The sequence below is a fragment of the Dicentrarchus labrax genome, unplaced genomic scaffold, assembly GCF_905237075.1.
Source record: "Dicentrarchus labrax unplaced genomic scaffold, dlabrax2021, whole genome shotgun sequence".
Classification (NCBI taxonomy): domain Eukaryota; kingdom Metazoa; phylum Chordata; class Actinopteri; family Moronidae; genus Dicentrarchus; species Dicentrarchus labrax.
The window spans coordinates 6,508,513-6,523,357 of record NW_026136701.1 but is presented as its reverse complement, the minus strand read 5'-3'; the positions used below and the strand labels follow the sequence as shown (position 1 = coordinate 6,523,357).

The following is a 14,845-nucleotide window of genomic DNA, read 5'->3' as shown; positions in this document are numbered from 1 at the left end:
TGGCACTCACTGAGTTGATTGTTCCGCTCAGAAGGGAGAAATAAGCGGCTTGGCGATCAGACAGGTTTTCAAATAGCCAGCAGGTCATCAAAACATATTTGGAAGAGAAAATAATGTGGAACTGTAAAATTATTATCCAAAATGGTCTGCTGTGAACATCCACCACAGCTTACAGACCGACCTCCTGCGGCCGTATGTGCCCACTTTCTCTGTGCAGTTAAGGTTTATCCCAAACATTATGTGCTCTCGTGTTGATAATACCTGAAAATACAGTGGATAAGATGATTGATGTCTTAACTGGCTTGTTTACAGCATGTCTGGTCGTCTGACAGGTGGTGTTTCTTGTCTTGTCGGACTTTATTGCAGTGTTGTTGCTGTGTTCACACTATGTTTTGCTGTATAGTATGTTATCAAAACTAACAGAAACTATGGGTAACAGTGGTGGAAGATGCCAGGTTTGTTACCGCTATATAAAAATGTACTTACTAAAAAAAACATACTTTCAAAAGTAAAAGTGCTAAAAAAAAATGGCCCCTTTGACTGACATTATTGTTACTGATGCATAAATGTGTAAACAGAATTGTTGTTGGAGGTGAAGATACTTAATTATACACGCAACTATGTAGTTTAGTCTCAATTCACTGGTTCCCAATCAGGGGTTCTGGTCTGTCACATGTTAAATCCAAGAGGTTATGAGGATTCATGGGAGAGGAAAAAAAAAGAAGAATAAGTTCCGATACACAAATTTGTATTTGTTTATTTGGACTCTTCTATAATTTTTGCTTTTTGTGAAACACAGAATTGTTTTACCTCTTTGGACCACTGATGCCTCTATATGACCTATATAAACAAATAAAGATTTGTTAGCTTTTTCCATATCGTCGGATTTGGTTGGATTCACCTTGAAATCAATGAAACTGCGATTTGAAACACTACCGCTTCTGTCCACAGGGGCCGCCAGAATCAACATAATGAAAGTTCCTTGTAGCTGCTGTAACTAAATGGATTTAGTGTAGTTACCTTTCACCACTGATGGGTAAAGCTACAAAAATAGGACTTGTAATACAAGGTCAAGTACACAACAGACTCAAAACCTGCTTAGAATTAGTATGTAGTATAAAATCTTTCTCTCTCACACACAAACTCTCTCTTTTTCCTTCTGAACTCTCTCCAGTGCAATCATTACAGAATTAACATCTACCATCTGTTAATACCCCCTGTGACCACTACCTGTAGGGGATCACCAGACAGATGATCTAATGCCCCATTCTCTGCTTTCCCTACACACACGCACGCACGCACGCACGCACGCACACACACACAAACACACACACACACACACACACACACACACACACACACACACAAACACACTCTACCAATCTTTCCTATAGTGATACTGTCATGACTTTGATCAGAAATAAAGTAGCAGCTGCTCTCACAAATCCCCTTCTTCCTCTTTATCTTGTCTGGCTCGAGTCCCACTGGGAAAAGTCATTCCACCCGCACTTCTTCTATAAATATAGATATATATGACTACTCTACATATGAAATGTGTTTACTGTTATTTCATATATTTCCATTTTTTTTGCCAACAATTTGCAAAAAAATTCCCTGCCAAATTGACACTTCATGAGCCGCAGAGAGAAGATTTACGGGAGTGAGAGGGAGATGGAGGCCGTTGAAGAGACAGACGGTCCGATTGAGAGAGGGAGCTAAAGGGAATTGGAGACGGAGATGAAGAGAAATGAAGTGAGACAGAGGGAACCGAGGGTGGGGTTGGGGGGGGCGAGGAAAGAAGGTGAGCGGCAGGATAGGGGAAGGAGGGGTGGTGGGAGGGCGAACAAAGTATTTGTCACACTGCCGTTGAAAAGAGATTGAAAGAAAAGGAGTGGGAGAGGAGTGTGGAGGTTGACTTGATATAAAGCTTTCTTATTCCCTTAAAGTGCTGCTGTATCCTGTCCACTTAGCTTTAGCTCTGCCTTGTTTTTACTCAGTCCTTCTCTTTTTCTGTCTCCTTTGTGTTTACCCCCCCTTTCCCTTTTCCTACCTCGTTGGACGCTCTTTCTCTTTACGCTTTTCCTCCTTTCCTCCCTCGTCTCTCCTCCCTGCAGGCACGTCTATAATCCAGGTGACAGCGACAGATGCTGATGACCCGACTTATGGGAACAGCGCCAAGCTCGTGTACACACTGGTGCAGGGCCAACAGTACTTCTCCGTCGATCCTCAGACAGGTGAGTGTGTTTATGTATCTGTGTGTGTGTGTTCCCGCTGTAACACACATGGGTGGAGAAATGTAAAAGATGCGCAGATGTCGGAAAGCTAATACACACACACTGCGCGAAAGCAAATATACTCAAGATGTTCAAGTGCAAACACACATACTGTATGAGCAAACAAGCCAATTCAGAACACACACACACACACACACGATGATGAACATGTGAGAGCGGACAGACATGATAACACACACACGTACATGCAGGTGAGCGTGCAAACCACAGGTGGAGCAAAGCATCCGAGAATACACAGAGGAAACACTCATCTCTCTTTTTACACTGTTGCACTCTCTCTATCTCTCTCACTCACACACGCATGCACACACATACATTCAAACTAACCCCCCCCCGTGCATCCCTCATTCTCCTGCCACACTTAGTCATCCATCTTTCTCACTTCCCTTTTCCCTCTTGTGTCCCCTCAAACACCCTCATCTCCCAACACCCAACACACACACACATACACTCTCTTCAAGGCACACACACATGCACATCCCCTCCCTCTCCCAGTGTTCCCCCCTCCCCCGGTTCACTCCAGTATGAGTTGGCAGAAATGTATTCGTGATGGCAGAGCCTGTGTGCGCCGAACAAAACACAGCAGCAGCCTAATGTTATTATTTCTGCATGAAGCAAAAACAAAAAGACATGTGTTCAAAGAGAGACGTCAGCAAAGGTTTGTGAACTGTTACACGGGGCAGATTACAAAGGGCTCAGAGGACCTGTCTGCTATGTGTGCTCTGGATATGTCTCCGTGTCACACATGTCACCCAAGGGCATAAAGTTTTTGGATGAGCGGAGGAGGCTGAGGGCGCTTATTTATTTATTTTATTTTATTATGATTACTTTTTTTAGCACCATACCTTGGAGGGAAATCATTGCTTGGTTGACTCAGAAATGGAGTTCTAACTGTCTCATGCTTTAGATGCAGTTTTGATTGACAGCTTGCATATAAACACTTAGCATTTAGCTCACGACGAGGCTGCTGAAGTTGTTAGGTTTTTTTTTATCTGTGTGTGGGAGTATGTGCCTGTGTGTGAGTGTTTATTTTGCCCACATGGGTCACAGGTGGCCGATACTTGTGTTTTGATCATTGAATGTCAATGTTCAGTAATTGATTGCTTTGACATGTGAGGACCTTTGCAGCAAGCGAACAGAGCTGTGCTGCTTTTTGAAATGTTAATTGGGGAATATAAGCGTAATTCCACCCAGTGTGTATTAGCAGTGACACTGTGCTATTAGACAAGCTTTAGTATTCTGAACATGTCCGCTCTCTTCTCCCTTCTTCTCTCCCCCTCTCTAGCTCCCTTTTTCAATCACCCTGTTCCTCGTCGGCTCCATCACCAAAGCCCTTATTCAAAACGTACACTCGGAGGCGAGCACATTCTCATATATTCAGTTTGTTTGCTTATGAATTCTGCTCAGAAACCTAGACATATTCCTGCTCGTTCGTTAGCATTCAAAACAGCCCGCGCTGAATGTGATTCACCTTGAGCTGCCAAGTCATCCAGACCGGTGTTTTGGCTGATGTTGGGTGAGAGCAGCCTGCACTTGATGTGCAACATCCAATCATATGTAGCAGAATGAGGTCATTTACGCAGAGCAGGTGATCGATGTTGAATGCCTGTAAGTGATGTGTCTTGGTGTGCTGTTAAAAAGTGTGAGATACAGAACGAGATTTTACGCTCTGTCAGCATGTCTGGCTGTCGGTGTTGGGTGATTTATCTTTACCATATGAGCCTCTTCGCCTATCTGTGTTTGTATGTGTGTGTGTGTGTGTGTGTGTGTGTGTGTGTGTGTGTGTGTGTGTGTGTGTAGGCCTTTAACGGGCCATTAAGTAATATATTGTCGCTGTCAAATGGAAACTGAGTGTCTTCAAAAAGTCAGAAAAGCTGTCAGACTGTCAAGGAAAGCAGTCATGTCTTCAGCCTGATGACAGTGCAGTTTGACTCTGTCCAATAGGCTTTGAAAGGGCTTCCAAAGCCCAAGAGGCTTAAGTTGAACTCGATCTGTCAATTAGAGTGAAAACATTTTAATTACTAAGAGTGAAGCTATGGATTTTTTTTCACACAGCAACAACTCGATGACTTTATTACCTTTGATAATGATAAAGGAACTGCTAACAACACTGGCAGCTATATGGAACAGCTTACATAAGTACAGTTTACGAGTATGATATATACAGTAAAAATACAGTACAATCATCACAAGGAGGATGAGTAAAATACAGTGCCTTATAGAAGTGTGCACCACTTTATAATAAGGCATACTTTGAAAGGGTTACTATTTGTAACTAATGGATTCACTGATGGCTACTGAATGATTTATTGTTGCTTCATTAATTAGTAATTATAGCCCGACTGATACTGGATTTCCGAGGCATACAATATTTATATTTTAGTTTAAAAATTGAAAAAAGTATATATTGGCCAACATACTTTACACACACACACATTTAAACACACTTTAACACTGCAGTTTCTGATACATCTGCACAAAACCAATATCGGCTAATGTATGGACCTGGCTAATTTTCCATTCTAGCTCTATCACCAGTAAGCAATAAAAACACATTTTTGGTTGCCTGGTCGCTAAAAAATCCATTTGGCTGTAACTTTCTGTATCTCTGTAATTAATCAGGCAGACCCCTCCAATGGACCATTTTACCAGTCACCTTCAACAAAAGAGCTGCAGAGCATCTGGACCAACCTCGATGAAATACCAACTTATTGGAAAGCAAGAGACCCATGACCTTTTATTAATGACTTACTAACATGTATGACCGCAGTCCTGATGAAGTCTTTAATAAAGGGTCATGACTTTCTCAGTTCATAATGAGCAATCAGATCTGCTGTTATAAATGTTAATAAGGCATTAATAAAAGGTCACAGTGTCCATTAAGATTCACAGTCCACCACTTCATTGGGTATCAAGTCAAAGTCAAATGGATTTGCTGTTTTACTACTGAAATACGGTTAATCCAACATTACAATGATCCATCAAGTCTACAACTGTAGAATGAGTGAACAAATGAACTGCATCACATTGCAGGTAAGAGAATAGAAGCATTAATAAATGATTTATTATCATTAGTTAGAGCTCATATTGTAAAGTATGCCTCATTAGAAATCGGAACCGACAAATTCTTGGTGAAGACATAAGCTATCATGATAGAGAAGATGTTGTGATACTTTAGAAGACACAGTAGTTAAAAATGTGAATAGAGCTGGTTGAGATCCCAATGTGCATGAGCTTTTGTTCCAAAACATAGCACAGGCCAGAAAGTGGATTTTGGAAGGCAGAAGCCTGGTAATCATTGAGTCATAAATATTGATCAAAAAACCCTTTTAGTCCCACATAGATATATAATGGCCATTTGGCTGCAGTAAAAACCTTATTTTTCCTTGCTTTAAATGCCTCATTGCCACCCAGATGCTACTGCTTGTGTGTATGTTTTCCCCAGGTATTCTGCGTACGGCTGTACCCGACATGGACAGGGAGACCCAGGACCAGTACCTGGTGCTGCTTCAGGCCAAGGACATGGGTGGCCACCTGGGCGGATTATCCGGGACCACCACCGTCACCGTGAGGCTCACTGACGTCAACGACAATCCTCCACGCTTCACTCAGAGTGAGTTAACTCAGCGGCTCACGCAGCCACCCACAGGGAATGAATGACTTCCAGGAATAGACAGGCAGCACGACAAAAAAGAAACAATGAGTGTATGTGAGACATGCTGTGCTTTCTGCATGCACACATATGTAAAGTTATTGTATGCGCTACCTCGCACCCACCCCCAACCACACATTCACCATGTAGGAGCCTGACACTGTTTGAAAATGCTTCATTATGGTTTGTTTTGCTCAGCTTGGCGTACCAGATTAACAGGGTTTATCATTAGAACAATGCAGTATCAAGCGAGCTGTCAGTCACTGTGTAGTAACAGAAATTACTTTTAATTACTTAGTTGTGTATGTGTATGAACTTTCTGCTACTCATTATATGGGAAACAGTATGAGACCAGGACACTAGGCTGCATAACAGCATAAACACTGTGTTTGTTTTGCACCAGAAGGCAGAAGAGTTTTTGGACCTTTTTGACCTGCAGGTCCTGTCAGGATTTTCACAGCAGCAGTCAGGCAGAGGAGACTCCTGCAGGGCTGCAAAGTGCCTCATCAAACATTCAGTCATGGATTTCTCTCACCTCTGCAATGATAGATCAGGTGCTATTTCCAACTGCAGCCACACTTTCAGATTATAGGAACTAATCCGACAGCACTTCCCGTTAGGCCAACCTCACTGGCTTCCTAAATAAGTGTTAATAACATTTAACTTAATTTCACTCCTTGTTATTTTACTGCAAACGGTAGATGGAAAAAGCCTACTTCCTGTGTAGCTGTGTGACTTTTACTGTTACTCATGTACCCTAATACTGTTGCATTAGTGTAAACAAAATTTGAACCAAATGAGTCATTTACATAATGGCTGCTAGTCGCCTTGAAGATTTTGTAATCAAGTTGGATTGTGAGACATTATTGTCCTAGCTGGACATTACACTGTAAATCATTCTTTTAGTCATCCAGAAGGGGGCTGATGAGCTCGTTAGAGAAGTCCCGCTACAGCACTGCTATGGTTTGTCTGGGCTTGTTCGCCTCTGTTGTTGAATGGAGTACTGATATGTCTTACAGAGGCTTATATTAATCAACTCTGCTTTTGTTAGAGCTTCAAAATTGGTAGGTGTGTCCTTTATCACCTTCAGTAGAACCAGCCAGTCAGTCTTCCTGTGGATGAATAGGGGAACCAAATGGCCTTGATGGCCAGTGTTCTTGTCATCCTTTACTTCTTGTCATCCTCTTTGCCATTTCTCATCTAAGCAAGCTCTGATTCTTCCAAGATAATTGCTGACCTTAGTCCAATTTAAGTGAAGAGAGTTGAAGCTGGAATATATGGCATTTGTACAATTACCCTTCATTTGTATTTTCAGAAGGGTTGATGAGAAAGATAACTTTTGCATCAAAGTTTTACTGAAATTAAAATGACAAGAGATATATCACGTCTTTCAAGGAAGAGTAATCATTGTTTTAAGTGCTGAAGTATTTATATGTAATTGTGAATTTTTGAAGCAGCAATATGATTGCAATTTTAAATTGTTACTTTTTATAATTAAACTCATGTGGTCTGCACAGTTTTAAACAAGATAAGTTTGTATTAAGCATAGTCACAAATTAATTTTGTTCCACATGAACTGAGTCAGAAAAGATAATGCAGTTGCTTGTTGTTGACAGCCTCCAGGGTTTAAACCCGCCAGACAGGAAAGCTAACTTCTCAGTTGACTTGGCTAGTTTTCTATAGAAAAATTTACCAATTTAGCCCACATATTCGTAGTAGACTTAAAATAACTCAATAATATTCAATTATAATCATGATATTTAAAAGCAGCGTTTTATTGAATGGATTACAGCTACATATTTGAATGACAAGTAGCAGTTTCTGTGTCATCTGTACAGTACATTGTTTTATGATAGAATAGAAATAACTAAATTAGGCCATGTCTGACCAATCTATGACTGAAGAAAATGTGATGGACATAGACAGAGATAACGATAACCTCAGAAAGTCTGAGTCACGTTGAATTAAAAAAGTATGTATGTGTACTGTCTGTGTGTCCAGATTTGACTGAGTTATGACTCCAAGAAGGAATTATGATGCAAACTGAGGCAACTGGACTTTTTAGAAGTAGAAGTTTAGTTTTTTTTACCTCACGTCTCTGCAACTCTCTCCCAGGAGAGATGCACCTCAGTTTGTAAACCTGTGACCTCGATCATTTTTCCACAGCAAGACCCACCACTCTGTTGGTGCAGCAAAAACATGCAGCCTTCTGTCAATGATAACTTTTAACTAGTGCTGTCAAACGATTAAAATATTTAATTGCCATTAATCACATTAATGTCAACTTTTTAAAAGTAAACTTTCCATTCAGAATATTATTGACATCCATTTCTGCATCTCGCGCTCGCCATCCACTCAAAACGTAACGTCTACTACTCTTAAACTAGTGTGTGCGGTGTGCCTGTTGTTTTGTTTCCGGTCTAGCTAGATCCGGAATGGTGTTGTAGTTTTTCTAACGTTACTAGTTGTTGCAACAGCATGTGAAAAAAACAAAACAGTGTGCTAGGCCAAAAAGAACGTTAATCTCACACAAAAAAATTTACGCCGTTGAAATGGGTTTGCATTGACGCCGTTAAAATGGGTTTGCGTTAATGCCGTTAATAATGCGTTTAACTGACAGCACTACTTTAAACATCAGATAAAACCAGCTTTAAAAACCTGTAGTACGAACACCAATATACATATTTTCCAACATATTGTATGAAGCAGGCAACCAAGAGAATCTTCTAGTTGTTTGTCCAACTCAGGACTAATTTCAATCAGCTGGATAAATGTGTCAGTTCTAGCCAGGCCAAATAAACTCTAGGTGACTAAAACGTACACCTCCTAAAGCTGTTGATTACGCAGTTTAAAAGCGTTGATTAGCTATTAAACTGTGAATTGTTCAGCCCTAACTGTAGTTTAGAATGAATCTGGTCACGTCTATATATAATTGTAATAAAGAAAACCTGTAAAATAAAACAGGCATGTAAAACCTGATATGAAATAAAGTCTATAACTTGACATTGGCTGCAAACATAACACAGCATAGCACAGGGCAGGTGGATCCAAGAAAACCGCCGTCAGGAGCGGGATGGGCATGCGATGAAGGTTTCTAGTCCAATAGACCACTGGCTTTAATGCCAAAATTGAACTAATGATGTCCTGGGGTGGGAGATTTGTTGGTCGAGTTGAACCCCCATCAAAGCTGGTGTTTTGGAGCGGTCTGTACTGAGGACTGGAGGGCTTCTTGGAGGAAAACCGGGCTCATTCTGATCTGTCTGGGTGATGAGGAGCCTCATGGTGCCAACAGCTGCCCTGAAACCTCACAGTGTACCAAACCTACTGGCTGTTGATCATGTATGTGCTTTATTGAATCCACTGATTTCGGCCTACGCGCAGAGTTTCTGTGTGTGTGTGTGTGTGTGTGTGTGTGTGTGTGTGTGTGTGTGTGTGTTTGCTTGTGTATGTCTGTGTGTATCCTCTGCTTGCCTTTTTTATCCTGTGTGTTCGCTCACGCACTTACGCTCCCTTGTGCTTGCACGAACACCATCAAAGCCAGCCACCCTGCCGCTCTACTCAATTACACACCCAGGCTTTTAAAAAGACACCCTCAAATCCGGCCCCCACGTCTCCCAAGGTCAACACTGCTTATTCCTTGTGGCATTTACCAGAGGGAGAGGATTACACTGGAGCGTACAAACCAGGTATCAGCTGTACATTATAGCCTTAACAAGAAGAAAAAGCAAGTTCTGCTTTGTGGGCTTGTCTTTTCACAGCGGCCTAGAATTTCTCCCTATCCAAAACATGATTCCAGGAACTAAGTGGGTTTGTTGTGTGTATGGTTTTGAATGCTGTCATGGGATTTCTTATGCCCGGAGGAGGCAGTATAGCAGAGGGAAACTAGGCTACCATACAGATTGTAGTTGTTTTTTGGTTAAGTGATAAGTGGAAAATGTGGGATATTTTCAGACGCTTCATTGGCAAACATAACGCTCTAACCACACTTTCCTTTGGGTCTCATTATCAAATGGCATACAGTGTGCTCCAAATGTATTTGGACAGCAACATTTTTTTTTGATGTTTTAGCTCTGCATTCCTTGGTGCAAAGAAAAGCTTTAATTATATTTTCATCCATATCAAATGAACTTTTTAAAGGATGTGGTGCTTTTTGAACATTTTAAGGTGACAAACAAAAGACACACAAAAGTAATCATTTTTAGTATCTTGCTGAATATTATTAAAAGATTATTTGAAGTCTTTATCCTAGAAATATCATTGGACTGGAGTACATATTTCTCAGTGGGCCTGTTCTTCATAACATGTCAGATTGGGAACAGATACATTACATGTCCCACCGCTTCCCTAAAACTGATGGTTAACAAGGCAGACGAATGTAAAAATTGTCCTGAAGGGGAGTTTCTATTACAGTCTCATTCCACATCAACCCTTTGCCTGATTAAGCTCTTAATTATAGCAGTGCAGTGTGGAATACATGGCTGGCTAATTGTCTGAGAGTAAACAAGGGTGTTGGGTATCAAATGACATCTCAAATGATCAACTTCCTGTTACAAAGCTTCAGGATAGGCATAGTAGATGACTCTGTACTCCTGCAGTAATCCATCGGGAAATTAAGATGGTGAGACTTCCACGACATCATATAGCTTTGTAGTGGGGCCATAGTGTTGTTGTTGAGCTGATTTGAAATTTCATACCTTGTATCCATGTAGTCATTTATTTAGACATGTTTTTCCATGTTTACTGTAGCTGAATAATTTATGGCTGTGATGTATTCTCTCTGGGATAAATTGAAATAGAGGCTGGAGCATCGTGTGCAAGTGTACCTAAAAATAAGATGACCACTTAATTTAATACAAAGAACAACGTTTTTATTCTAACCACTCTGGAAAGTAGGTTATTCAAGAGGAGGATAACTAAGATGCACTGAGAATATTGACATTGTCTCCATTGTAGTATAGATTATAGCTTTCATTAAATATCATATCAACAAAAGCAGTAAACATGGCATCTACCATTACCCAATCTTATCTTTATTCTACCTATTACATACGGTACCCAAATGAAATACACATATTCTACTGTAGTTCCAGCAATTTCTGCATTGACACCTAAGGAAATGACATGCGATAAGATAGCTCCAACAGAAAAGAAAGGTGGAAACGCGCTTTTCACATCTTAAAACCATAAAAATAAACATGACCCAGTTCTTCCTGTTGAATAAGAAGATTCCCAATATTGCAATACAGTATGTCACAAAACAATGTGCTGTATTATAAACACAAGCACCAATATTACGCTAATCATTATTCCTCCGGTTTAGGACAATCACTTGATTTACTTATAATTACCACATATTGATGAATGAATTGTTTGTTTGTGAACATTCAGCTCAGGGTTCATACATTGTGGAAGATCCCTACAGTTCCCTGTGAATATCTACCAAATGTAAGATCCCATCTCAAGGTCCACTTACTAGCTTTTCCTGAGGCTTTCTTATTTGTGTTGGTTTAAATTTGAGCATAAAGTTAATTCCTTATCGTGGAATGAAGTCCTAAAAGTGTTACGGAGAAAATGATCACAGCTACTGAGCTCACAACAGATACATCTCCATGGCAACAGAACAGACTTCATCCACTAATAAAGACCATGTGATATGGTTGAAAGTCTCAGGAAAGTGAATGAACAATTATCATGGATCGTTTTTTCAAACTGCTCTATGTCCAAGGCCAAAAGATAAAGTTTAATGCATGAAGATAAAGTTATTGGTTAGCTCTTTTACCTTTGACTCTTTCCACATCATCAAACACATTATAGGAAGTGTCCTTGTGTCATTGCATTTTTTTTATGTGAAAGTACATTCAGTTAAAGTTCTTGTGTTGACAACAAAGCTGAAGTATTTTTCCACATTGCTGCAGGTTATTCTCATCATACCCATTCTGGACATTAAGCTGTTTAGAAGTGTGATATTTTTATAAGAAATTATGTTGTACTCCTTATTCATCCACCTGCTGTGTTTGTTTTATATAATGAAATAACATTTCATGCCAAAGTCTAAACTATTGAAAAGATACATACCTAAAAATACAATACCTGTGCTGTGGACTATAAAAAGAATTCTGAATTTTCACATTCAGTATAAAAGAGTAAGTAAAAGCACAAAGCCTGCCAAATATTTCACTTTATGTTCAAGACGATCTTGGCTTTAATCTGAATCTTCTAAATTAAAAACTTTTCAGAAATGATTCACAACCACATTCTTCTATGTGACATATCAGTAAGTGAAATGTCACTCTTTGCATGCTTCTTCTCTGTGAAATGTCAACATTTGATGTGTGATATGGCCCGATCCCTGAGATCTGTACACCAACTGCAGCTCCTTTATGGAGCTCAATGAATCTGTGGGCCGTCAAAGGGCAAAGCATTAATTCATTGCCTTGTGACACTCGGAGCAGCACTTTGTTATAGTTTAACTACACACACGGAAACTCCCAGACGCATCCAGAGACTCATAACTTGTGGACTTGGAAAACTTTGGTTCTTCTGCTCTGCCTGCCAGAGCTGTTTGAATAGCTACAACTCTGCTTGGTGACAAGTCCGCAGACGGAGACGCAGGTGCTGGTTCCCATTTTTATGTGGTTTCCAAACAACCTTGGCTTGCCAACGGTGCCACATAAAAACGTTGAGGGAGCTATCACTCTCCCAGCGGTTTGATGGATGGAAAGATAGATGGCCTGACAGATGACTACATAGGTAACGCCGATAAGATCAGTGTCATTTTATACGCTAGGGAGATGAAACAGAGATAGAGGGAGTAGCTCAGAGAGGGCTCATCATAAATATTACTAATTCATTTCCCTCGAGAGCGAGGCCGTAAGAGAGATAGTGTGAATGGGAGGAGACAGAAAGAGAGAAAGAGGAGGTGTGTACAAGTTATTGTGCATTTTCTTTCGTCCGTCTATTTTGTGCTCGAGAGTGTATTTTCTTCCTAAAAGAGGAAAGGAGAAAGATGGAGTCGCTAAGAAAGGTGCGATAGAGTTGTCAGAGGAGTGAGACAATGGAAGAAGCAAAGATGGGGTGTGGGTGAGAAGAGGCTCCGAGAACATAGAGGAAGCCACAGAGGGATGGAGGAGGCGAGGAGACAAACGTACAAGAAAGAGAGCGGGGGAGTGAATGAAACGGCGGAAGTCAGGAGGGATAATCAGGGTATTATGTCCTTTAGTGAGAATGAGATCCAAAAAAAAAAAAAAGAAACGGTGAAAAGGAGTACAGACAACAAAGAGGGATGAGTGGGTGTGTTAAAAGAGCACTCACAGATTGACATAATGACTTAACCTTATGTGTTTTCTTTATCCTTGGCGCGAGCTTCTTCTGCATGTGTTGGACTCCACCTTCATGTTTTTAAGCCTCTGATACATGCACACACATTTTCGGTTGCACACGCATTCGTGCACACTTGCATGATCATATCAGAGGTGAGGAGACAGGGAGACAGAGAGGTGACAGACTTTGTCATCTCCTGTCAGGTCCGGAGACACACAGAGACACACGTGTACTGTCCTTTCAACACACACACGTTCCTGACTCCCACTCTCTCAGTGTGTGCTCTTCACACACACCCGGTACCCCCGTGTCCCTTATCACACACTCTCCCATCTGTTCCTATTCCAACACCCTCAGCCCGCAATCATTTTTAGTCAGCGTGGCAGACAGTGTCTGCGCTGAGAAATCCCACTTCTCAAACCATCCACTTTCGCAATCTCACCATAAACTACCGTAGCTGTCGTTAATGAACATTAGCGTTCACTGCCAAGAAATCGTTTTCCATTCCTGGGGTTAACATTGGCCACCGAAGTTTCTTCAAATACTGTGCTTAAATTATTAATCGTGGGTTATACAATATTAATGCTTAAAATAATGTTAATAGAACATGAGGGAAGTACAGTAAGCTGCCCTGTTTTGTGTTTTCATACTTCTTTCTATGTAACGATGGCACACTATATAACGATTCAACACAGATAATCTATAAGAGGAATAAAATTGTTTATATAGGCCGAGCAGCCACCAGTGCTGGCCTCAGCCTACATCATTTTCTGTTATATCCTGTTTAGCAGTCGCATCACATTCAATGAAATCTAATGCATATCGAAAATAGCTTGTGTCCTCCTCAATAGGGCATCGATAATGAATTTAGTTAAATGGCATGACTAATGTGCATTGGTGGACTAGTAATGGGTTCATCAGAGTTAAGGGATACGCGCGGGGGCCAATCCGGTCCAACGACGGCTGCCCACGTCCTGTCGTCCTGTCCAATGATTGCCACCCACGCACTGACGTCTCCCTTTGTTTGGACTGGCACGGTAAAGACGTGAAGCCGGCACTCTTTAGAATGCATGAAAGCGAGTCCTGGGGGCAAGTTCACCAAAGCGTGAAGGAGGGAGGAGGGAGACGACAGGATGGAGGGATAGAAATGGACAGAAAGAAAGGAGAGGAGTAAAGCTAATGGCTTTATGGCGACAGTGATAATCAGGCTAGCTGAAAATCACTTCATCTCACACAGAGCTGAAGGGATGCTGGGAAATGGATTGAAGCAGGCTTTTCAGGGTTGTGTTCTTAGGCCATGATGCAGAGTCTGTTTCTGCTTATGCGTGCAGGCATGTTTCTGTATAGAACATAAAAATTAAGCTCTGGGTGGACTGTATGTGTATTTATTATTGAGCTGAGGCTTCTGTATGTTTAAAGACATCCTTGGAGGATTTTGATGCACACGCTTGCACACTAATATACAGTCTCGCATACAGTGCATATGCAAAATCTGTATATGCAGCCAGCATAGGGGTGGGAGATAGCGCTGAGGCATGAAAAGCCTTTCCTGAAATGGCTCCCTCATATCACACCACAC

The 14,845-nt window shown here is 41.0% G+C and overlaps 1 protein-coding gene across 5 annotated transcripts in view; it reads left to right on the top strand.

Moving 5' to 3' along the window:
- Window positions 1-14,845, top strand: part of LOC127363499 (uncharacterized) — a 146,445-nt gene that overhangs the window by 82,130 nt on the left and 49,470 nt on the right. For all 5 annotated transcript variants that reach the window (XM_051400033.1, XM_051400009.1, XM_051400026.1 and 2 more), the window contains 2 exons: window positions 2,115-2,234; window positions 5,740-5,907. In XM_051400033.1, the coding sequence (XP_051255993.1) occupies window positions 2,115-2,234; window positions 5,740-5,907 (288 nt within the window). The remainder of the gene's footprint in view (window positions 1-2,114; window positions 2,235-5,739; window positions 5,908-14,845) is intronic.